Genomic DNA, 23285 nt, shown 5'->3' on the forward strand with positions numbered 1-23285 from the left:
GACAATAACTGTCTTGGAACACAGATTTACAGTCATGTTGACAGAAATAACTAGATTTACCTATGTTATTGCAAAGTAATATATGTTCTAGTTATTTCTGTCTGTGTTTATCCTCATGATGTTGGAACTTAGTGGAAAATTCCAAGAGGAATGAAGGACTAGCTGTAACATTCCATACAAGAAAAAGTCCTAAGGGCTTTCTATTCATAAATAAAATCCCCAGCCAGTATTAGCCATATCGTAAAACTATCATCAATTTGATAGCATCATTTAACAAATTCTATATGGGAGTGAAATCTAGCTTCTATACAGGATTAGAAAGAAGATATGTAGGTGGCTAGCGCAGCAGATGGAACAACATGAGGTTATATTACAATGATGGATTACATCTTTCTGATTTGCCTGCAACATGGGCGGTATAACAAGCTCAATAAACGACAGCAGGGAAAAAAGTTCCTAAGTGAAAAATTCAATCAATAAGTGGACAGGCATTTAAAGAGAGGAAGGGGGTGATATCACCGAGGAGGAAACCGCCCACCTTCTTTCCTCCTCGAAATGCACCACCTGTTCCTCTGATCCCATCCCCACCAACTTACTAAACACCATCTCTCCTACTGTCACCTCCCCCCCATCTGTCATATCCTCAACCTCTCTCTCTCCACTGCAACCGTCCCTGACACCTTCAAGCATGCTGTAATCACACCACTCCTCAAAAAACCATCACTGGACCCTACCTGTCCTTCCAACTACTGCCCCATCTCCCTCCTACCCTTCCTCTCCAAAATACTTGAACGCGCTGTTCACAGCCGCTGCCTTGATTTTCTCTCCTCTCACGCCATCCTCGATCCGCTTCAATCCAGTTTTCGCCCTCTACACTCGACAGAAACGGCACTCACTAAAGTCTGTAATGACCTGGTTAGGTGCCGAAGGCGACATTGAAGGGCGGTTGAGAAAGGTCTTAGCTGCTGGCTCCTAAATCCCCTCCAAAAAAAATTGTCAAGGCCTGGTTTAATAGATCCTTAAACATGGGAGATGTTCCATGGGATTCAAGAAAGGCTGATGTGGTCCCTCTTCACAAAAGAGGGAAAAGTAAAGGCTGATGTGGTCCCACTTCACAAAAGATGGAAAAGAAAAGAAATAGGAAACTACAGGCCAGTACATTTAATCTCAGTAAGAAAAAGAGACAGAAAGGAATCACTAACAGGAAATATCATGAATTCTAAAGAGAAATAAAATATAAAGAGAAATGGCAGAAAAATGATGGAGACTCTGCTGAAGAAAAGGATAGTGAACTTTCTACAACCCAATGGGATGCAAGATCTGAGGCAACATGGCTTCACCAACTTTTCCTGTTCACCAAAGGCAGCTCATATCAAACAAATCTGACTGACTTTATTTGACTGTGTGACAAAAGAAATGGACTGAGTGCTGGATATGGTCTACTTAGATTTCAACTAAGCCTTTCTAGGGAAAGAGAGATTTGCAGAAATGATCAGGTAAGAATTCAGAGAGCCTCCTTTAGTTAAGATCTTCTACAGGGGTATATAACCAAAAACAGCTAATCAGATAAACACAAACTCCTGTTACTGTAAAACTAGTGCATTTTTTCTAGCAAAAAAAGGTGCTGGTACTCAAATGCTAAGCTATCCTTCAGGGGTGGGATGATCACTAAAGGACCTACCCCACAATAGCCAGGTCCCGTGCAACCAGTCAGAGAATCTATGAAAAGGCAGCACTTGTGTGCAAAGTCTGGATTCTCTCATTAATACTTGGGAACAATGGGTCGATTTTAGCATGTAATGGAAAAGGTGCCAGTTCTCAGTATCCCTGAAAATCTCGTTGTGTAAAACTAATCAGTAAATCAGAGCCCCACACCCAGAAGTGTGAGCTTTGCCTCGCACTCACCAAGGAGTGCCAGGACCATAAGGATCCTTGCTTCTGGGACCAGGGAACATGCTCCTGGTTGTGGAGTTCCTTCAATTATGTTATGTAAGACAGTGGTTCCCAAACCTGAACCTGGAGGCACCCCAGCCAGTCAGGTTTTCAGTATATCCAGAATGAATATTCATGAGATAGTTCTGCAAGTAGTGGAGGCAGTCCATGCCAATTTCTCATGAATATTCCTTGTGGATATACTGAAAACCTGACTGGTTGGGGTGCCTCCAGGGCCAGGTGTGGGAAACCCTGATGTAAGAGAAGATGTCAGTTTTATTTAGTAATAATACAAAAATAGGGAATAGGTAAAAAGGTGATTGCAATACCTTAAATACTCTCAATCAGAAATGGAGAAACAAGGAAAGAGAGGACATCGGGCATATGAATTTCTAGGTCAACGGACCTCTCACAGAGCACAGCTGTCCCAAGTCCACAACCTGTATGTGGTCCTTGTTGTAATGCATATGGGGACAGACTTAAAGATCTCAATATGTATATTTTGAAACAAAGGCGGGAGGGGGGATATTTGATACAGATTTTTAAATACCTGTGCGGCATAAATGTATAGGAGGCAAGTCTCTTTCATTTGAAAGGAAGCTCTGGTACAAGGGGGCACAGAATGAAGGTGAAAGGGGCCAGACTCACAAGTAACCTGAGGAAATACTTCTTCACAGAAAGGGTGGTGAATTTGTGGAACAACCTCCTGGTGGAAGTGGTGAACACAAAAACAGTATCTGAATTCAAGAGAGCTTGGGACAAGTACATAGGATCTCTAAGGGAGTGATAGGGAGAGTAGGTGGCATGGACGGGCAGACTAGATAGGTCATATGGTCTTTACCTACCTACATTTTTCTGTGTTTCTACACAAATTAGAAGTTGGGTTAATGCTCGACAGTTAAGCTTTAATGTGAAGAAATACAGAGTGATGCTTCTGGAGTTCAGAAATCCACAAGAGCTGTATGCAATAGGAAGCAAGAGGCTGATGACTACGTACCAGGAAAAAGACCTTGTGGGTGATAGTGTTTGAGGATCTCAAGGAGCGAAACAATGTGACAAGACAATGGCCAAGGCCAGAAGGGTGCTTTACTGCATAGGAGGGGTATTTTATTAAAGCTTAGCTCAAGTTATCTGCAGCAGAGCCCGGAAGAATAACACGGGCCCTGCTGCAGATAACTCTAGCTAAGCTTTAGTAAAAGACCCCCAGAGAGTGGTACACCTAGTAGAGAAAATTAGGTGATAATGCCCCTGTAGAATTTGTTGGTGAGAAGGCATTTTGAGTATTGTGTTCAATTTTGGAGGCAATTTCTTGTCAAGGACATAAAAATACATAAAGTCATTAAGAGGAAAATGACCAAAATGGTATGGGGTATGTGCCAGAAGATGTATGAGAAGAGACTTGAAGCCTTGAATAAGTATACAATGGAGATGAGGTGGGACAGGGGAGATATGATACAAACATTTAAATTCTTGAAAGATACTAAGTAACAAAACAGTCTTTTACAAAAACAGAGAGGCAATAGAATACAAAGACCAAAATGAAGCTGCAAGGAGGGAAACAAAAGCAAGATTAGGAAATACTTTTTCATGGACAGGGTAGCGGATATCTGGCATGCTCCTTGCAGGAAGTGGTGGGGTCTAAAACAAAGCGAATACCTGTAGCAGGTATTCTCCGAGGACAGCAGGCTTCATAGTGTTTATATGGGACATGCAGGTCATGAACCATACAATACCTTTACAACAGTAACTGAGAATTTTGATAAAACTAAGCCTCTGTGAACAGGCTATGAACAGGCTAAGAGTCACTGAGAAGTTAAATAATAAGAATTACACAGAATGTGAATCTCATGTCAGCTTGCCCTTCTGTTAGAGAGACAGGCAGATAACCTAACTCTCTATACTCAACTACCAAGATCTACTCTACCACGAATGAACTTTAACGCAATACCTCTTTATCTCTCATTCCGAATATGAACTCTTTACACTTGACTGCTTATCAACTCTGTCAATCATGAACTTTAATGTAATACCACTTGTATCTCTCACTCCGAAAATGGTGATCGCCATGACGGAATAATGTAAGCCACATTGAGCCTGCAAACAGGTGAGAAAATGTGGGATACAAATGCAACAAATAAATAAATATGAAGTCATAGCAGAGACATGTGTGGCAGGAGAATGAAGTATTGTAAGGGAAATTTGCTGCTGACCATGAAAAGTAGATACTAGTCTATGAGAGAAAAGGGTATAAAAGGAGAATCATGGACAGAGGCAATCAGAGAGTTAATGTCAGAGGTCACGTTTGTGTCCCAGTTGTTGTATCCTATGAGAATTAATTAATTATATTACGTATTCTAATTGTATTCCTGATTGGTAAGTGTAATAAACAATTTGCTCATTATTCTCATATTACTATAGCCTTCTGTGTCTTTCTGCCTCTCCACCTGGTGGCATTAGGATCATAATTCCTGGAGTCCTGGACATTCCAGGTTACAGGTAACTAGTACCTTTATACCTGGGAGAGGGCAGAAAGATAAACAATAGTCTCACAAGTGGGTGACGCCAATCTGCATCGCCCAGTCTGGCTTTTGTCGTAGCAAAAAAGAGAGCTTTGTGGCGTGCAAGATGTCACCCAGGCTGGAGATGAGGGACCTGGACCACCGACTGTCACCCAAGCTCAGGGAGAATGTTCAAAAGAGAGCAAATGCATCCAGCAAATCACCCCCCCCCCCCCCTCAACTGACAGCCGGGAAAAACTGGGTCAAGAGCTAGCAGTCAAGCACCAAGCAGGAGCTGTACTGTTCAACCACCATCTGCCTGGAGACAGAGAAAAATACTGAACATTCCAGGCTGCACGATACCTTGAAGGGAAATTCATTTGGAACTATTCACTTGGTCTGGTATGGATGAAAAGGAAGGAGATACATCAAAAATGGTAAAAAAAAAAACAGCAGACAGATTCAACTGAGTTGGAAACACAAAAGAGCAAGAGACTAAGAGACTAAGAACAATTTTAAAAATAAATAAAAAGCAATATTTTTTTGTTATGGCTTATCTTGTGCTCCCCCCGCCAACCTCTTGCACACATCTATATACTTACAGAGTTCTGAAACTTCCTGCTCCATTTAAAAGGGAGCTATCAGATGGTCGATGAAGTTCCGAAGTCACATCCCTCAGGTCCATGCCCTTTTCTAGAATGTCCATTAAGACCAGGACTGGTCTATCTTCTTCCAGCTCTCGAGCTAACTCCAGTCCTTTTGCAGTCAGAGAATACCTGTTTGAAAGCCAAGGCCAGTAATTACTATCATGCAAATTTAAAATACCAACATGGATTCCTCAGGCAGTGACATCTCAGTGGCTGATGTTTTTGAACCAAAAATTTAGGACTCCTTTTACAAAGCTGCGGTACTGATTCCCACGCGGTAAATGCAAGGAAGCCCATAGAAATTCAGTGGGCTTCGTTGCATTTGCCATGCCGGGAATCGGTACTGCGGCTTTTGTAAAAATAGCCCTTACTAAAATCATATGCTGAAATCTTCTCAGACGATGTGTAAAAATAGGTTTTGGTCAAGAACGATCTCAGTGGCAAGTCATCTATGTGGAATTCCCTTCTCACTGATACTAAACTGGAACTGAATTACTTCATTCTAGCAAGCAGGTTAATTGGGTGACTGTTTTCAAGGGGATTGAGTGGCTGGACATGGAGAAAACCTGATTTCAAAAAGAAAAAAAGGGGGGATTTCTTTCTCCAGGTTTTTTATGGACGAGGAGTTGTGTTTTATTGGGGGCAGGGAATTTTATTTTCTACTCATTGAGACTTAATATGGTTGGTTTTATTATTCTTGCCAATCTAAAGGACATTAGAAATAAGTATACTTAATGGGTTAAAAATCTCCCTTTCTCTGTCTGGGGGAAAAAATAATTCTCCAAAGATTTAATGGAACAGGATCAAATTTGGAAAGTGGGAAAAACTGGTGAATGTGCACATCAATTTTGAAAGTGGACCAAATTGGACGCCACTATTTACTTCCCTATGCTGAGAAAACTGATCAGTTAGTCCTACTTTGTTTCACCCCTTTTTAGTCCATAACTAAGCACTGCCTCCTATCTTTTGAATTTTTAATTTCCTTATCATCCTAAACAGATCAGTCCAGAACATTTAGGTTATGTTCATCAACCAGCAAATGGAGACAGAGACCAATGAACTGCGAGCTCTACACTATAAAAGGCACCATGCTGCTACACAGCTCATTAGTGTTCTGTCTCCAGCTGATGGTGATGAACATTCTGTGCAGCTCTGGCCTGGCCTGTTGAGGAAGCTCCTGGGCCCAGTTGGAGAACTGGTTACCCAGTTGATTTTATCTGAAGGAAGGGGAATTCAGAACACTTTGTCACAAGGGATATCTGGAGGCATTCAGGTCTCTTCCTTGTTGGATCATCTGGTTGAGAATTTTCTCTCTCTTTCTCTCAAAAAAAAAAAACAACAAACCTTTAAATGGTACATTTTCTTCATTGCAACTGAAAAAATTTCAAGGCTCTCTTTTTTTTCTCAGTGTTCCTGTAAGTTTTTGTCAGAAGGGAGCTCCTGAACTGTTCCCCTCCCCCACCCCGGTTATAATTTTTAGCACTGTGGGTGATGCATTTTCACAGCTACCATGGAGCTTTTAATGGCTAAGTGCTAAAACTGGAGTCAATTCTTTACAGTGGTGCTTTTAATATTTTCACTGCGGAAGTGTAAAACATGATTTGAGCCCGAGAGGAAATGTTTAATCAATGTTGTGCTTTCACATTTTAATTGAAAAATTAGTTTGTGCCAGCACGTTCAGTCTTTTCTTCAGCCGCTCTATTCTTTCTTCATTCAGACACGCAGCTGCAGGCTCTAGTGCTGAATCACTGCTTTGAAGGCAGTGGTTTTCAGAGCTATTAAAAGATTTTTATAGAAGCCCTGGCTAAGTCAATTAAGCACTGCTCACACTGTGGGACCATACACAGCAGTTCTTCAGGGCAGTGTAATGCCTGTCAATGGAGCTCTTTTAGTCAGAGGCAGCAATCTGGTGTTTTGTTGTGAAAATTCAGGAAGACATAATATTGACAAGCAAGCTTTTTTTTTTTTTTTTTTTTTAAGTAGAGGACAAGCCTGGGGGAGTTTCTCAGAAAATGGCAGGTGAAGCAACCAATTCACTTAGGGACAGATGCACAAAGCTTACCGTGCTGGGAATGTTTGCTTTAGATTGGTTTGCTTTAGTCAGTCTAAAGCAAACATTATTTAGCCAGTAATGTACAAACGGGTTTTCTGTAGCTCTAACGTGTGCAGTTAGCAGCCACAGAGAACCCCATGTAAATGTATTACAATGAGCTCATTAGTATTCTAATGAGCATTCCAGGGGATGAACAGCTCCAGAGCATCTAGCTATAACGAGCAAATTTTATGGCTACTCTAGAGCTGTCAAAGAGGCGGGAAGCACAAGTATGCAGCTAATTCCCTGGTGGTGCAGTGGACCCCGAACCTCCACCCACATCCTGGCAAATGACCTGGAAGTCTAGTGACCCCCTCCCCAGTACCTTAAAAAAGTTGGGCAGGAGCAACACCTTCTCCCTCAAGCCCCTCCACTTTCAAAATGGCAGCACCCAGACCCTGCCCGGTGCATTCTGGGATGCACCAGGTGGGGCTAAACACCATATAAGGAGTTTTTCACCTTATATGGTGTTTAGCTCTGCCCAGAACATCCCAGAATGTACTTGTCAGGAGCTGGGTGCCACCATTTTGAAAGCCACGGAGCCCGAGGCAGGAGGTGTTGCTCCTGCCCAACTTTTTTAAGGTACTGGGAAGGGCATCACTAGACTATCAGGGTAATTTGCCAGAGTGCAGGGGGGTGTTCACTGGACCACCAATGGATTGTTTGGGGGGAGGGGTCAGGAGGCACAGAGATGTGTGTCCAGGGTCCACAGGGCCACCAGGAATTCTGTCGGGGGTCGGGAGGCATGGGGGGGTTCAGGGTCCACTGAACCACCAGGGAATTTTGTCAGGGATGCATGGAGGAGGGAGGGCGGGAGACAGTCCACTTATTTGCATGTGATCCCCTTTGTGCACATTTTACCTAGGCAGCCATATTTTATGGCTGCCATTCTGTATCGGGCCATTAATTGGGCTGTGGGTATTCAAGCAGAAGGATCCTTGTAATCCCCAGTTTTGCAGAAGGTCTCACTCTCTCATCCTTTACCAATTCAGACAACCTTGCATGAGCTACATGGAACGCTAGGCAATTTGGATGTTTTTCACCTGGAGTTAGGATTTGTGGAAGAGGATGACAATCTTTTAAAGCAGTTTCAGGGGTACCTGCCTACCACAGGTCTTGGAGAGATGTCCAATTTTGTCAATTTTGGAGCTGCAAGTCACACAAAATGCTATGGCAAGGGTATTAGGTGGATGTAGTCGCTTCGAGCATATTACACCTGTGCTTAAGCAACTACATTGGCTACCTATGGAATATAGAATTTGATTCAAGATCCCTGTACCTGATTTTCAAACAGTTACATGATAGGATTTCTACTATTCTTACTGCCAAATTACGGGTTTATCAGCCAAAAAGATTGTTACGCTCCATGAATTCTGCTGTTGGAGATGTACATAATTATCGGGATGTTAGGTTGGAGGAATTTTAGTACTCAATTTTTTTTAGCGCAGGGCTGCAGCTTTGGAAACTGCTTCCTTCATGTACTAGAGAATTGCAGGAGATGAGTGGGTTCAGAAAATTAAAAATATTTCTGTTTTGTCAGACACACAATGCAGACTGATGTTTACTGAGGGGCGTCTTTGTGGTGAGGACTTAGTTGTACTTACATTATATTTTAATTATGAACTGTATTTCTGTCTTGTTTAGGTCAAGTTTGTGTTAATGGCTTAGTTGTTATGTATTAGATCTTAACATGCCTGTGTTTGTTGTACTCCACCTAGAAGACTAGAGATAGAGCGGAATATCCTATATAATAATTCTCACCTCCAACGTTCTGTGCTTGGGACCGTGGCTCCTTGGCTGGAGGTGGTCTGTGAGGCAGACACGCACTGACGTCACTGACGTCAAAACAGCTGATTGCAAGGCAAGGGGAGGAGCGTGTTTCCCTACTCCTCCTACTGCCTCGGAATCAGCTGTCACCCCCCCCCCCCCGCGCTATGGCCCCCTCGAAACCCACCCCCTCCCGCGAACCTGTCGATCCCCCCCCCCCCCGCAACGCCGAAAACTGCCGCCGCCGTTGTTGTACTACCTTCCCTTCCCGTAGGTTGTTGAATTATCTTAGAAAGTTTAACTCCGTGCGTCTGACGTACGGAGTTAAACTTTCTAAGATGATTCAACAACCTACGGGAAGGGAAGGTAGTACAACAACGGCGGCGGCAGTTTTCGGCGTTCTGGCGGGGGGGGGGGGGAAATCGACAGGTTCGCGGGAGGGGGTGGAAGAAAAAAAAAACGCATGTTGGGGGGGGGAGAAGAGGGTGGCCAACCACAGCATGGATGCGAGCGGGGGGGGGGGGAAAGAGGCCGGCCCAGGCTGGCACATGGGAGAGAGAGGAGCATGGATGCGAGGGGGGGGGGGCATGGAAGGGAGAGAGGGGACTTGCTGGAAAAGGATGAATGGAGGCGGCAGGGGACAGAGGAGCATGGATGGCCATGGATTGGGAGGGCAGGCCTCAGGGAGAGAGGGCAATTGCTGGATAGGGAAAATGGAGGGGCCAGGTGACAGATGAGCATGGATGGGCATGGATTGGAAGGGCAGGACTCAGGGAGAGGGGAATTGCTGGATAGGGATGAATGGAGGGGACAGATGGGCATGGATGGATATGGATTGCAGGGCAGGCCTCAGGCAGAGAGGGGAAATGCTGGATAGGGAAAAATGGAGGGGCCAGGTGACAGATGAGCATGGATGGGCATGGATTGGAAGGGCAGGACTCAGGGAGAGGGGAATTGCTGGATAGGGATGAATGGAGGGGACAGATGGGCATGGATGGATATGGATTGCAGGGCAGGCCTCAGGCAGAGAGGGGAAATGCTGGATAGGGAAAAATGGAGGGGCCAGGTGACAGATGAGCATGGATGGGCATGGATTGGAAGGGCAGGACTCAGGGAGAGGGGAATTGCTGGATAGGGATGAATGGAGGGGACAGATGGGCATGGATGGATATGGATTGCAGGGCAGGCCTCAGGCAGAGAGGGGAAATGCTGGATAGGGAAAAATGGAGGGGCCAGGTGACAGAAGAGCATGGATGGGCATGGATTGGAAGGGCAGGACTCAGGGAGAGGGGAATTGCTGGATAGGGATGAATGGAGGGGACAGATGGGCATGGATGGATATGGATTGCAGGGCAGGCCTCAGGCAGAGAGGGGAATTGCTGGATAGGGATGAATGGAGGGGCCAGGTGACAGAGGAGCATGGATTGGACTCACACTTTCACTCTGACTCTCAAACAGTCACTCTCACATACACTCTCCCAAACATACACACTCCGAGGAAAACCTTGCTAGCGCCCGTTTCATTTGTGTCAGAAACGGGCCTTTTTTACTAGTAAATTTATAAAATGTGCTTTCTCAAGCTAAGCGGTCAAGATTGTCCACGTTACAGGAAAGAAATGCTGTGCATCTTGCTCACTGTGATCTTGATGTGGGCCGCTTTAGTGTGTTCTGGCTCAGAGAGGAGTCTCTTGTCAGAGCCTTTAGAGGAGAGATAACTTCCAACAGTGGAGGAAGATGATCCCACTGTCTCGTTGTTCCACAAAGAAGAGCTTGCAGGAATAATTTCACAGGCACTGGAGGGTTTGAATATTGCTGACCTTATTTTACAGGACTCAGCAACTTCTGAGGATCCTATTCTTGAAAGAATCTATAACCTACTAAGGCTATTCTTATTCATCAAGCAATTCAAGCTTTCATTAAAGCCAAGACAGAGATGTTTGCATCCTGGAGATGAATACACTGCTGCATAGATGGTGTCAAGAACATTTTGGCTTCCTAGATGATGGGATGATTTTCCAAAGGTTGCTGGGCAGAGATGGTGTTCATTTATCAAAGAAGGGACGAAGTGTTTTCAACAGCAGACTAGTTAACCTACTGAAGGGGGCTTTAAACTAGAATAATTGGGGCAGAGTGATCTCAGCCCCCAGTTAAGTATGAGCCCTTAAGTGAGACATTATAGGAAAAAAGGGCAACATCTAGAAAGCAGTGTATAATAGTGTACAGAGTATGTAAAATAAAGTTCTGGATGAGGCTGACTTGGATTTAGTGGTGATCATGGAGATATGGTTCATGGAGAACTATGACTGGGATATAATTATATTGAGCTACAATCTGTTCAGGAAGGACAGAGTAGGAAGAAAGGGAGGGGGAGTGGCATTATATGTTAAAGGTAATATTCTATTTCAACTTGATATTTTATTGAATTTTGTAAAAGAAGTACAAAGTAAACATACATAACAGCAACAAAAATGATTGTCAATACTAGAAACAACTGTAATAAAAACAGCAAACAAATTAGAGGTAGTTGAAGAAAGAAAATATTCAAGGAATAATCCTTACAATAAATTAAGGCTGAGTCAGTGCTGCAAAGAAAAATGTCAAAATGGGACCAAATTAAAAGCTTATATATTATAGTACCCATTTTTTCAGCTATAGCCATCTCAATCTTGTGATGTTGCAATACTGATTGCCACCAAAAGTGTATATTGAGTAAAGTATATCAAAAAGGCTTTTTTTTATTATTATTATCAGATAGACAAATTTGGGGTGTACAGGATTTAAAGATAATAAAAGAAGGGGAGATGTTCACTTGTAACTTAAAAATATTAGAAATAATAGACCATGCCTCTTCCTAGAATGCAAAAACATTACTACATTCGTATAGCATATACAATAATGTCCCTAAACGATTTGTAGAATTCTAACACAGATTCGAAGGAGCTAAATCTGCAACATGGAGCCTTTGAGGTGTCCATACTATTCTATGATAAGAAAAACAGACTGGAGAGAGCTGGCTAACAACAAAGGTCTTAATGTTTTGGACCAAAGTTAAAGGTAACAGAATTGCAGGACTTATGAGGTAAGGAAGGAGCACTGTGGATTAATCTGGAAAGTGGGAATGGAAATTCTATTTACAATGGTGTGGTATACAGGCCTCCTTCACAGGCAGAAATGGACATATTTAATTGAAGATATTCAAAATATAGCTATGAAAGGGGAAATACTTCTGTGATTTTAATATGCTAGATGCTGATTGGGGCATCCTTTTTGTGAGGTAGTCTAGAAATAGGGAGATCCTGGATTCTCTACGGCAAGAACTATTTCAGCAACTGGTAATTTATTTATCTCATTTATACCCCACATTTTCCTGTGTCAGGCTCAATGTGGCTTACATCGCACCGAAAAGGCGGATGCCCATGCAGTAAATTAAGCTAATACAACATTCGACCTATGTAAGAAATAATGGAGAGGATGGGGAAGGAACGAAAGGAACAGGGAAACCAGGAGAAAGGAGGGGAGGGAGGATGTGTCCAAAATTGTCATTAGATTGATGAGTATCAAGCAGTGGAGACACATGCTGAGTCCATGGGGTAGGCTTTTCCAAATAACAGTCTTAATGGAACCTATGTGAGATTGGGCCATGCTGGACTTAGGGGATCTTTTACAAAGGCATGCTAGCGTTTTTAGCGTGCACTAGAGATGCCCACAGGAAAATATGGGCGTCTCTAGCATTTAGTGCATGCTAAAAACACCAGTGAGCCTTTGTAAAAGGGGTCCTTGGTGCTTACAAATGGGGAGAGTGTTTCTGATGTTATAGCGGGTGATCATCTGGCCTGGAGCCAGTCAAAAGCCCGTCCCTTGCTTTTGCTGGGGAGCTGCAGGGGCCACGAGCGCGCTGGGGTTGAGCCTGAGCAGGCTGGCTGGAAGGTGGATAGTACCTACACTTATTGTAAGCATAGGGAGCATTCCTCCTTCCCCTGTAAAAACGTCTACCTGATAAGGTAGATGCTGAAGGCGCCCGGTAGGAGAGTTTGTCAAATGTGGTTTCCTGCTGGTGGAGCGGCTCTACCACCTGTTCGACTTCCTTGCCGGGGGGATAATATTTTCGGCGAGAAACATCCGCAAGCCGCTGCTGGACTCGATTGTCGCGGTCAGAGGCACGCAGCCATGAGAGTCTGCGCATCACTATACCCTGAGCAGCAGCTCTGGACGCCACATCAAAAGAATCGTAAGTACCCCTGGACAGGAATTTACGACACGCCTTCAGCTGCCTAACCACCTCCTGAAAAGGCCTGGCCTGCTCCGAAGGGAGCTGATCGACCAGGTCCGCCAGTTGCTTCACATTATTCCGCAAGTGAATGCTCGTGTAGAGCTGTTAGGACTGGATTTTGGAGATGAGCATAGCTGACTGGTAGGCCTTCCTCCTAAAAGAGTCCAAAGTTCGAGCCTCCCATCCCGGGGGCGCCGAGGCGAAATCTCTCGTACTTTTGGCTCTCTTGAGAGCAGAATCCACAACCCCCGAGTCATGAGGCAACTGGGCCTTCATCAATTCCGGGTCTCCGTGAATCCTATTCTGGGACTCAACCGTCATAGGAATGGTGGGGTTAGATAATGGTTTCATCCAGTTCCTTGACAGTGTCTGTTTAAGGACATTATGTAGAGGAATAGTGGATGACTCGTTAGGTAGCAAAGGATAGTCCAGGACCTCGAACATCTCAGCCCTGGGCTCATGCTCAGTTACCACTGGGAAGGGAATGGCCGCAGACATTTCCCGGACAAAGGACAAGAAAGACAAACTCTCCGGGGGAGAGAGCTTTCTCTCTGGCGAAGGAATAGGGTCAGAGGGAAGGCCACAAGACTCCTCTGAAGAGAAATATCTTGGAGCTTCCTCTGCCTCCCACGAGGCCTCTCCTTCGGTATCGGACAGGAGTTCTCTGACTGCAGTCCGAAGCCGAGCCCGTCTCGACGCTGAAGAGCTATGTCCTCGATGGCGATGCCAAGAAGTTGACTCCTGTGCCGGCGGCGATGAAGCTCCCTCCATCGATGTCGACGGAGAGTCAACTCGGGGGGGCAGCCGAGGCTGATGCCGCAAGCGACACCAATGTTGAGGGCCTCACCACAGGCGGGGAGCCAGCCACCACATCTATCGACGGTACCGACGGTGCAAGCACCCCCGGTACCGGAACAGATGGTTGCAGCAGCCTTTCCAGGATGCCTGGAAGAATGGCTCGGAGGTGCTCGTCAAGAGTGTCTGTCGAGAAAAGCTGTGGAGTCGGTACAGGAGTCGAGGCCAGAATCTGCCGAGGAGGAGGAGGCGGTACTGGGCTGTCCGGAGACCAGCGCATCGACACCTCTTGAATGGAGGGTGAGCGGTCCTCCCGGCGTCGACACTTCATGGGTGCCGATTCCCTCAACGCCCCGGAGCTCTTGGTACCATGATGAGAAGGGGACCGATGACGGTGCTTCTTTGCCTTCGCTCGAGGTACGTCACCGGTACCCCTCGGTACTGACGAGGAGGACGTGGAATCCACACGCCTCCTCAGGGTCGAGTCCGAAAGGGGTCGGTCCCGATGGGCCTGTACCGCAGGAGCCCTCGAGGCAGGTGGACACCCACTCAATGGTTCACTGCTGCCAGCATGTGATGGTCTCTGGACAGCCATTACCTGCACTCCCGAGGTCGATGCACTCTCCGGTGCCAACATCGACACTGCCGACAACCTCTGTACCGCTGTCAACGCCGAAGTACCGGGCAAAGCTCCAAACAGGCGATCCCGTTAAGCTTGTCTCGACGCTTGTGTCTGCTTTTTAAGGCTAAGACACAACTTACATGCGTCTGGGCGATGGTCAGGCCCAAGGCACTGGATACACCACACGTGATGGTCGGTGCCTGAGATTGCCCGGTTGCACCGAGTGCACTTCTTGAAGCCGCTGGCGAGCCTCGATGTCATTGACGGAAAAATAGCGGCAGCGAAATCAAAATTTGCGATGGTGCCAAAGGAAAGGCACATAAAAGGGAGAAAACCCGTACGGGCGGCCAAATGGCCGCACATGACAACAAAAGGAAACTTGAGGGCGTGATGGGCAGGAAGATGGCCGCGCATGTGCGGTGCGCACACTCGTGCGCTCAAAGGCTTTAGCAACCTTTGTTGCTAGGAAGATTTTCCGAACCTGGGGCTGCCATGGACGTCACCCATATGTGAGAACATGCAGCCTGCTTGTCCTCGGCGAATAAGGGAAAATTAGGTTCTTACCTTGGTAATTTTCTTTCCTTTAGTCACAGCAGATGAATCCATTAACTGGGGTTGTATCCGCCTACCAGCAGGTGGAGATAGAGAACACTGAAAAACCATAGTGCCCTCTTGGACAGCTAGCTCCATCTGCCTTCAGTATTTAAAGCTTCCAAAGCAGAGTGAATCCTCAAAGTAGAATAACATGAACTTTCCTCACAGCGAACGAACGCCCCAAAACAGGAGCAAGAACCATACAAAGGAGGGACGATCTCAACCTCCTGTAATAGAACAGTATATAGAAATCCTGAAAACTGTTTTGCAACTCCTCCCGATGAGGGAACATACCTGCATGAGAGAACTGAACAAAAAAAATAGAGTCAGACAGGGAGGGATCATGGATTCATCTGCTGTGACTAAAGAAAAGAAAATTACCAAGGTAAGAACCTAATTTTCCCTTCCTTGTCATCAGCAGCAGATGAATCCATTAACTGATGGGATTTACAAAAGCACTCCCTAGTTAGGGCGGGAACAAGCAACTCCTGCGCTCCAAAATAAGCGTCCCGCTGCGCTCCAACATCCAGCCTGTGATGCCGGACAAAAGAAAGCTTAGAAGCCCAAGTAGCCGCACTACAGATCTCTTGAAGAGAGAGTGCTCCCGTTTCAGCCCACGAGGAGGAAATCGCTCTCGTGGCGTGCGCCTTGAACGCATCAGGCGGAGACTGCCCTGACAGCAGATACGCAGAAAAAATGACTTCCTTGAGCCAACGGGCTATAGTGGCCTTAGACGCTGGAGACCCTCTTCGAGGACCTGATAACAATACAAAAAGGTGATCAGAAGTCCTAAAGGCATTTGACATCTTCAGATATTGCAACAGAGCCCTGTGGACATCCAAAAGATGCAACCGCCCAAAAGATTCCGGAAACTCCTCTCTAGAAAAGGAGGGCAGATAAATGGGCTGGTTCAGGTGAAACACTGAAACCACCTTAGGCAGGAAGGAAGGCACAGTACGTACCATTACTCCGGACTCTGAGAATTGCAGAAAGGGGTCTCGACAGGACAGCGCCTGGAGCTCAGGCACACGTCTCGCCGAGGTCATGTCCACCAAAAAGACTGTCTTTAGAGTCACATCTTTCTCTGAAGTTCACCTCTGTGGCTCGAAGGGCGAACACTGAAGAGCCTTCAACACCAGCCCCAGGTTCCAAGCCGGACACGGCAGCTGCACTGGCGGGCGGAGCCAGAGTGCCCCTCTTAGAAATCGGGCAACCTCTGGATGAGCGGCCAGGGAAAAGCCAGAGACCTTCATTCGAAAGCATGCCAATGCTGCCACTTGCACTCGCAGGGAATTGTAGGCCAAGCCTTTTTGTAATCCATCCTGCAAAAAGTCCAGTATCGGCGAGACTGTAGTCCACGTGGGAGTGATCGCCTTTGAAACACACCACGCCTCAAACAGGCGCCAAATCCGAGCATAAGCAACGGAGGTGGACCGCTTGCGGGCCTGCAAGAGAGTGGAGATGACTTTGTTAGAATAGCCCTTGCCTCTCAATTGCGCCCTCTCAAGAGCCATGCCGTAAGACCAAAGCGTCAGGGATCCTCCATGGTCACCAGTCCCTGCATCAACAGGTTCAGCACCAGAGGCAAAGGAAGAGGGGCCCCCACCAGCATCCGCCGGAGGTCCGCGTACCACGGATGCCTGGGCCAATCCGGGGCAATGAGAATCACCACTCCTCGATGTAGCCAAATTCGCAGGAGGACTCGCCCAATCAAGGGCCAAGGAGGGAACACATACAGGAGGCCCGAGGGCCAGGGTTGAGCCAGAGCATCCAACCCCGCCAAGCGAGGATCTCTCCGTCTGCTGAAAAAGCACGGAACTTTGGCATTGGCGCTTGACGCCATAAGATCCGCTATGGGCGTTCCCCATTTGGCACAGATCTGAAGAAACACTTCATCTGCCAGTTCCCACTCCGCTGGGTCGATTTGATGCCTGCTTAGGAAATCGGCTTGCACATTGCTCTGACCTGCTATATGCGCTGCAGAAAGAAGCTGCAGGTGTAGCTCTGCCCTGTGGCAAATCTGAGCGGCCTCCGCAGCCAGTGCTCTGCACTGAGTGCTGCCTTGGCGATTTATGTAGGCCACCGCTGTCGTGTTGTCCGACAGAACTCTGACAGCCAGCCCCTCCAGAGTCTTGTGAAAGGCCAGAAGAGCCTGGAACATCGCTCTCAGTTCCAAGCGATTGATGGACCACCCCGTTTCCGCGGGTGTCCAAAGACCCTGGGCATAGCTTCCCTGGCAATGTGCTCCCCAGCCAATCAGGCTGGCATCGGTTATCACCAGGCACCAAGAGGGAAGCACCAGCAGCATTCCTCGCCGCAGCATGCTGTCGGAGAGCCACCACTCCATATTGAGCCGGACCGCAGGGAGCCACGTTAGTCTGCGCTGATAATCCTGGGACGTTGAAGACCATCGTTGAAGCAGGGCAATCTGCAGTGGTGTCTGCAGTGGTCTCAAGTGGAGTGGAGGAGTGGCCTAGTGGTTAGGGTGGTGAACTCTGGTCCTGGGGAGCTGAGGAACTGAGTTCGATTCCCGGCACAGGCAGCTCCTTGTGACTCTGGGCAAGTCACCTAACCCTCCACTGCCCCATGTAAGCCGCATTGAGCCTGCCATGAGTGGGAAAGCGCGGGGTACAAATGTAACAAAAAAAAAAAGTGCGCTCTTGCCCAAGGCACTACCTCCAAAGTGGCTGTCATCGACCCCAGCAGCTGGACAAAGTCCCAAGCTCGCGGGCGAGGCATCCGCAGGAGCAGATGGACCTGATTCTGAAGCTTGCACCGCCTTTGGTCGGGGAGAAAGACAAACCCCGAGGCCGTGTCGAACTGGACCCCCAAATATTCGAGAGACTAAGAGGGGGTCAAGGTGACTTTTGAGTATATTGACGACCCAGCCTAGAGACTGCAGTACTGTGACCACTCTGGCTGTGGCCAGACGACTTTCGTCTGCCAAATCCGCTCTGATGAGCCAGTCGTCAAGGTACGGGTGAACCCTGATACCCTCTCACCTGAGAAAGGCAACTACTACCACCATTACCTTGGAAAAGGTGTGGGGAGCTGTGGCGAGGCCAAAAGGCAAGGCCCGAAACTGGAAATGTTTTCCCAACACCGCAAACTGGAGAAACCGTTGATGCGGGGGCCAAATAGGAATGTGCAAGTAAGCTTCTTTTAGGTCCAGAGACGTGAGAAACTCTCCTGGCTGTACCACCGCAATGATGGAGCGCAGGGGTTCCATGTGAAAATGCCGCACTCTTAGTGCCTCGTTGACTGACCTTAAGTCGAGGATCCGTCGGAAAGACCCGCCTTTTCGAGGCACCACAAAGTAAATGGAGTAGCGACCACAGCCGCACTCGGCGGGAGGCACAGGGATCACTGCTCCGAGGTGCAAAAAGACTTGTAAGGTCTCCTCTACCTCCGCCCGTTTGACAGCAGTACCGCATCGGGACTCCAAAAACACGTCTCTCACCTGGGTGCTGAATTCCAATCGGTAACCTTCTCTGATCAGGACCAGGACCCACTGATCTGAGGTAATCTTGGTCCATTCCTCGAGAAAGAGGGAAAGTCGTCCTCCTACTGCAGGAATCGAGGAATGGACTGGCGCCCCATCATTGAGGGGGGCCCCTGAACTCCAGGCCTTGATCCGGCCGCTGCGGAACGCTTGTCCAAGCGAAAGGAATTCCTCTCCTGAAAACGGGCTCGTTGAGAAACCCCAGCAGAGCGCCCCGGGCGATACCTGCGAACTTCACGGAAGCGAGGTCTGGGAGAGGAGGGCCACACAGAACCCTTGGAAGAAGGCCTCGGCCTATCCTCGGGTAACCGCTGGGGCTTAGGGTCCCCCAGGTCTTTAACAATTTTCTCCAGTTCCTCTCCAAATAACAGGAGGCCCTGAAAGGGTAACCTCACCAGCCTGTGCTTAGAGGCCATGTCAGCCGCCCAATGCCGTAGCCATAGAAGGCGGCGGGCAGCAACCGCCACAGACATCTGTTTAGCCGAAGGTCTGACCAGATCATAAAGGGCGTCAGCCAAAAATGACACTGCCGACTCCATCCGTGGTGCAACCTCAGCGAGGGACTCCGCACCATCCGCGGGTTGCTCCACTGCCTGTTGTAACCAGGAGAAGTAGGCCCAGGCAGCATAGGAACTACTACTACTACTACTTAACATTTCTAAAGCACTACTAGGGTTACGTAGCGCTGTACAAGTTAACATAGAAAGACAGTCCCTGCTCAAAGAGCTTACAATCTAAAGGACACGTGAACAGTAAGTCTGATAGGGGCGGTCAAATTGGGACAGTCTGGATTTCCTGAAAGAGTTAGGTGCCGAACGCAGCATTGAAGAGGTGGGCTTTAAGCAAAGACTTGAAGATGGGCAGGGAGGGGGCTTGGCGTATGGGCTTGGGAAGGTTGTTCCAGGCATAGGGTGAGGCGAGGCAGAATGAGCGGAGCCTGGAGCTGGCAGTGGTGGAGAAGGGTAATGAGAGGAGGGATTTGTCCTGTGAACGGAGGTTTCGGGTGGGAACGTAAGGGGAGATGAGGGTAGAGAGGTAGTGAGGGCCAGCAGACTGAGTGCATTTATAGGTAAGAAGGAGAAGCTTGAACTGAATGCGGTATCTGATTGGAAGCCAGTGAAGTGACCTGAGGAGAGGGGTGATATGAGTATATCGGTTCTGGTGGAATATAAGACGTGCAGCAGAGTTCTGAACAGATTGAAGGGGGGATAGGTGGCTAAGTGGGAGGCCTGTGAGGAGTAGTTGCAGTAATCAAGGCGAGAGGTAATGAGAGCGTGGACGAGAGTTTCGGTGGTGTGTTCAGAGAGGAAAGGGCGAATTTTGCTGATGTTAAAGAGGAAGAAGCGACAGGTCTTGGCTATCTGCTGGATATGTGCAGAGAAGGAGAGGGAGGAGTCAAAGATGACTCCGAGGTTGCGGGCAGATGAGACGGGGAGGATGAGGGTGTTATCAACTGAGACAGAAAGTGGAGGAAGAGGAGAAGTGGGTTTTGGTGGAAAGACGATGAGCTCGGTCTTGGACATGTTCAGTTTCAGATGGTGGTTGGACATCCAGGCACCAATGTCGGATAAGCAGGCTGATACCTTTGCCTGGGTCTCGGCGGTGATGTCTGGTGTGGAGAGATACAGCTGGGTGTCATCAGCATACAGATGATACTGGAAACCATGGGATGAGATCAGGGAGCCCAGGGAAGAGGTGTAGATTGAGAAGAGAAGGGGTCCAAGGACAGATCCCTGGGGAACACCAACAGATATCGGGATGGGGGTGGAGGAGAATCCATGAGAGTGGACTCTGAAGGTGTGGTGGGAGAGACAGGAGGAGAACCAGGAGAGGACAGAGCCCTGGAACCGAAATGAGGACAGTGTGGCAAGAAGTAAATCATGATTGACAGTGTCAAAGGCGGCGGATAGATCGAGGAGGATGAGGATGGAGTAGTGGCCTCTGGATTTGGCAAGGAACAGGTCATTACAGACTTTAGAGAGTGCTGTTTCTGTCGAGTGTAGAGGGCGAAAACCGGATTGAAGTGGATCGAGGATAGCATGAGAGGAGAGAAAATCAAGGCAGCGGCTGGGACAGGTAGGGTCAAGTGATGGTTTTTTGAGGAGAGGTGTGACTACAGCGTGTTTGAAGGTGTCAGGTTCAGTTGCAGTGGAGAGAGAGAGGTTGAGGATATGACAGATGGCGGGGGTGGCAGTATGAGAGATGATGTTAAGTAGGTTGGTGGGGATGGGATCAGAAGAGCAGGTGGTGCATTTCGAGGAGGAAAGAAGGCGAGCGGTTTCCTCCTCGGTGATGTCGGGAAAGGAGGCGAAGGAGGCCTGGGTTGATTGGTTGAGGGAGAGGGTTGAAGGGTGAAGAGGAGGAGATGGCTTGGTAGTGAACTCAAGGTTGATCTTTTGCACCTTGTCGCGGAAGTAATCGGCCAGTGATTGAGGAGAGAGCGAGGGGGGGTGGGAGCGGAGGGCATTTTAAGGAGGGAGTTAAGAGTGGCGAAGAGACGGCGGGGGTTGGAGCTGAGAGAATTGGTCAATTGGGTGTAATAATCCTGTTTGCAAGGAATAGGGAGGAGTGGAAGGAGGATAGCATGAATTTGTAATGAAGAAAATCTGAATGGGTGCGGGATTTCCTCCAGAGGTGTTCAGCAGATCGGGCGCAGGAGCGAAGGTAATGGATGCAAGGGGTCAGCCATGGCTGGGGAATAGTATGCTTAGTGGGACGGGAGGTGGATGGTGCGAGGGTGTCCAGAGCAGAGGAGAGAGTGGCACTGTAAGCGGCGACAGCCATGTCGACAGACTCGGAGGACATGATAGAGGGGAGGAGATTAGAAATACTAGAGGATAGGGTGGGAGGGTCAATAGCCTGGAGATTCCTGGAGGTGGTGGTTAAAGTTGGACAGGGCTGAGGAGGGGGGTGAAGAAGTGTGAAGGTGATCAGGTGATGATTGGAGAGAGAAAGAGCTGAAGCATGGAAATTGAGGAACTGAACCACATCAGGGTTTGTGGCCAAAGACAAGCTTTTTAAACGACAAAAAAAAAAAACTAGTGCTGCAAACTAGATCCTCAAGGAACCCAGGGCCAATCCCTTCTTTAGACCTTCTTGAAGAAAATCTAGGATATGAGCAATAAAAGAATTGACGGGAGAAAGGGATCTTTCAGAACACCGAGCAAAATTTTCCCAACCTTCACATATGTTACCATGTGGAATGCTTCCTAACTTGCAGCAAGTAGCTAATATCCCATGCAACTTAGTCTCAACCTCTCAATTGCCAAGCCGTATGACCAAAAGGAGACAGATATTTCATGAGAATGTGACCTTGGGCTAAGAGGCCCTTGCCTTGTGGGAAACACAGTGGCTGATCTACTTAGAACCATAACAGGTCTGCATACCAAGGACTTCTGGGCCAATCTGGAGCTACTAAGATTATTACACCTGGGTTAGATGCAACCTTCGAAAGTACTCAGTCCAAATAAAATCTTAAAGCAGATCGTCCTTTGGCCATTGCTGAACTAGGGCATCAAAACCTTAAAACTGCGCTCTCTGTGATGACTAAAAACCAGACACCATGGTATTGTTTCTGGAGGACCAGAAGTCCAAGATCAGAAGGCCCCAGCATGCTGTTATAAAAAACTGAATGCTGTCTTGAACAACTCCCTTCTCCTGATCTGGAAATGTGTCTCCTGAGAAAATCTGTCTGAAAATTTGAGTGTCCAAAAGAGGGCAAAATGCACAGACTAGGAGAAGCACAAAGATGCCAAGACAACAAGACACCAGCATGGTACACAGAAAAATGTTTACTGGACAGATCCGACATGGCCATGTTTTGGTGGATGCCTGTATCAAGAGTACAAAGTAAAAAAACAAATGATAAAAATAAACAATAAATAGAGTAAAATCAAAAACAATCCATACTGGTGACAAAAGATTTATAAAATTAAATTGAAAGCTCGTAAACCTGTGTTATCTATAAAACATAATACTGCATTGTGAGAGTGTGGATGGTACAGGGAAGAGTACTCCCTCACTGTTAATACAGTTCAGCCACATTGCAGTAGGTGGCACTAGTCTGTCAAGGCAGAGGCTGAGGCTGAGCCTGAATTAGAGGGCAGGGCTCAGGCCAGGAGGGCATTAAGTTCCCTGAGGCAGAACAGTTCAGGGAGGCCCCGATACAGAAGTTTCCAGGAGGGAGCTCCATTAGAGAAGAGGACTCTATTTTAAGCTAAGCTGCAGTACCGTAGGAGAGGATCAGGGAAGCAGTGTGGCTCAAGCTTAACCCTCCAGAGAGTATGAGGGAAACCTATCTGTCACGGTCGCTTCCATGCTCCCTTACCTCCACGTCGGTGACGCGCCCTGCTGCCTTCTCCAGCCTGACGACAGCTGTGTATGCTTGTTTAAGGGAGGTTGGATTCAGGGTGATGCTTCTCGGGTCCACCCCTCACTGACATTATCACCCTAGGTCTTCTTCTGCAGTCGTTGGTATCTGCCTCTTTTCCTTGCAACCGGTCATCCTGGTTCCAGCTTCCAGCACAAGTGTCAGCTTCCAACCTTGGTTCTAGCTTCCAGCACACG

General features: G+C 47.6%; 1 protein-coding gene across 1 annotated transcript in view; it reads right to left on the reverse strand.

Annotated features, from left to right (window-relative positions):
* Positions 1-5032: 5032 nt before the first annotated feature.
* LOC115459061 (crossover junction endonuclease MUS81-like) overlaps positions 5033-23285 on the reverse strand; it is a gene marked incomplete at its 3' end in the record, with an annotated part of 132934 nt that continues 114681 nt past the window's right edge. Inside the window, exon 8 of the mRNA XM_030188925.1 lies at positions 5033-5206. Within this exon, the coding sequence (XP_030044785.1) occupies positions 5033-5206 (174 nt within the window). The remainder of the gene's footprint in view (positions 5207-23285) is intronic.

Source organism: Microcaecilia unicolor, unplaced genomic scaffold (assembly GCF_901765095.1).
Source record: "Microcaecilia unicolor unplaced genomic scaffold, aMicUni1.1, whole genome shotgun sequence".
Classification (NCBI taxonomy): domain Eukaryota; kingdom Metazoa; phylum Chordata; class Amphibia; order Gymnophiona; family Siphonopidae; genus Microcaecilia; species Microcaecilia unicolor.